The sequence below is a fragment of the Eupeodes corollae genome, chromosome 1 (genome assembly GCF_945859685.1).
Source record: "Eupeodes corollae chromosome 1, idEupCoro1.1, whole genome shotgun sequence".
Taxonomy (NCBI): Eukaryota; Metazoa; Arthropoda; class Insecta; order Diptera; family Syrphidae; genus Eupeodes; species Eupeodes corollae.
In genome coordinates this window covers 122,124,477-122,126,824 of record NC_079147.1, presented here as the reverse complement: position 1 = coordinate 122,126,824, position 2,348 = coordinate 122,124,477, and the positions used below count along the sequence as shown (strand labels likewise).

Here is a 2,348-nt window from a genome sequence, read left to right as displayed (position 1 = left end):
AAAAATCATCAATAATCACAGTGCTATCTTTAAATTGACGTGTGATGTGTGTTAGGACTCGCCCAAAACCAAAGCGAAACATTTTATGCGAAAACAAAACTTCCGTCATTGGTCGGGTTTAAAGGCTCTCCCAAACCAACGCGAAAGTGGCACATTCACCGACGCGGCATTGTTTGTCATTTTTGTTATCGTTGTGAATGATTCGCCCTGATTCGCTTCGTGTGAGTTATCGCAGTGTAAGTTTATTTTGAGAAGAGAAAGTTTAATTGTATCGCTGAATGTTTCGCGTTGAAAACTGAGTTGCCAGCAAATGGGAACTTGTAGGCAAGACGGGCTTACGGGGAAGGACAAAATCTCCCCTCACACCCTTCTGTTGGCTTTTTTGGCTTTTAGTGCGTGTCTACATTAGATTTTCAATGCTGGGTTTTATTATGTTCGTTGTGTCCATACGATGAAGAGAAAATCAATCTGCAGATCCCTATCTCACACCCTTGAAATCTATCTATCTTTCACTCATACAATACAAAATCTTTCATGTTGAAACCAAGAATATTGTTTGCATTTGGGCTTTAATCTACCCATCTCTCTCTTTTTCACTCACATATAATCTACCTGTCTCACTGCTGGCACCCAACATTATGTAAAAATTTAATGTGGAGAGGCACTCTTATGTCATTTCAATCTTTCAATTCATACTCAACTCTATTCTGACTGAACCTGCATGTACACATTAATTTGAACTCTTATTCAACTTTACATAAAAACAATAATACTTTTTCAACACATCCCTTGAGTACGTATTTTCAAAACTGTTATTTGGTGGACTCTGAGTGAAAAGAAACAAAACAAAACAAAACAAATAATTCGTGGACAATGGAGAAAAGGTAAACAAACATTTTATAAACAAAAAGTATACATATACTCGTATTAATAATAAAGTAAATTTTTATTCTCAGATCTAAACGTTGGACCACTGATGAAACGAAAGCATTTTTGCATTTTTATGCTGCCAGGAAGGAGCAATTTAGCCACCCAAGGAAAAAACGTTCGGCGTATGGAAGCGTTGTTGAAGACATGATTGCGGCTGGCTTTGTAATTATTATGAACTTAATTTAATTAACTAATAAATGTTTAACATATTTTTCAGGACTCGGGTTTCACATCGCGACATCTTGAGGTGAAGATGCAGACGCTGCTGAGGGCGTACAGAGACGCTAAGGACAATAATGGTAGAACTGGTGCATCTCCTTGTATTGCACCGTTCTTAGAGGAAATGGACGAGCTATTTGGTAAAAAGCCAAATTTTGCAAAAAGCGATTCGTATAATTTTGGTGCCAAAAGTGTTTCGGTAAGAGGGTAATTTGTAATCTGAAAATAGTTTAATTATTCTGTTTTCTTTCAGAGTTCAGGTGCAACAGTTTCATCACCGAATACGTCCTCAGCAGCACCATTATTCAGCTCCTCAGAAACGTTTGAGTCTCCTGTCTCAAATGATTCAGATTTTTTTGATGTGGATGTAGAGTTTTTTTTGGAAGAAGCTGCGGTCTGTTCATCTTCATTACCAACAACAACACCACCACCACCAACACCACCACCACCACCAACAACAACACTACTAACAACAACAACACCACCGACAACAACTACACCACCAACAAGAACACCAGCAACATCAAGGCAAGAAGTTTAAAATTTAATAACTTCTACCTTTTTTGTCTCGTTATCCATTTTGATTTTTTTCTTTTAAGTAATTATTCTTTTTGTTGACAGCTGATTTTGACATAAGTATGTCCCTTCGCTATAATCGGCCCTTCTCATTCCTACAGAGATAAAAATGAGGATATAAGCCATCAGAATAGAGCGATTTGATTGCCAGGAACAAGTCTTGTTGAGAAGTGTAATTTTAACTAAAAGACAAAACAAAAAATTCATTATATATTCTTATTTCAATAAATTAATATTTTTGTTTTACCTTCATTTGCATTATTGATACTGAATTTTGTTAAAATACTCACCTCCCTGTTAATCTGTCAAAACTTGACATAACTCAAATTGGGCCACGTTAGCATTACAGTTCTAGGGCGCGCTTATACTTTCAGCACGATTTTGTCTGTTTTTAACGAAATTTTTCATAAAAACCAAAGAATTTGAGTGCCAAAAGCAGTCAAATATTATTTTCAGCACAGTTTTTACTAAAAAAAATTTGTAAAATTCATTTTTCTTAAAATATTGAATTCGTTTTCCAATTTTTGAATTCAACGGATCTCTTTTTTGAACGGCTGAGTTCACCTCGCATTGTTTTCCCCCTAATTGTGCAAACTCTACCAAAAGCCCATAACAACTACATA

General features: G+C 35.9%; 1 protein-coding gene across 2 annotated transcripts; it reads left to right on the top strand.

The window, feature by feature from the left end:
- The first annotated feature begins 822 nt into the window (after positions 1–822).
- LOC129940430 (rho GTPase-activating protein gacII-like) lies at positions 823–1,784 on the top strand. 2 transcript variants are annotated; one of them, XM_056048774.1, is made up of 4 exons: positions 823–884; positions 1,014–1,092; positions 1,148–1,348; positions 1,403–1,784. In XM_056048774.1, exons 1-4 carry the CDS (start codon positions 874–876, stop codon positions 1,688–1,690), a joined length of 579 nt encoding a protein of 192 aa, XP_055904749.1. In that variant the 5' UTR covers positions 823–873; the 3' UTR covers positions 1,691–1,784. The 2 variants fall into 2 exon arrangements, with proteins under 2 accessions (XP_055904749.1, XP_055904748.1); XM_056048773.1 differs by having other exon boundaries at positions 957–1,092.
- Positions 1,785–2,348: the final 564 nt, after the last annotated feature.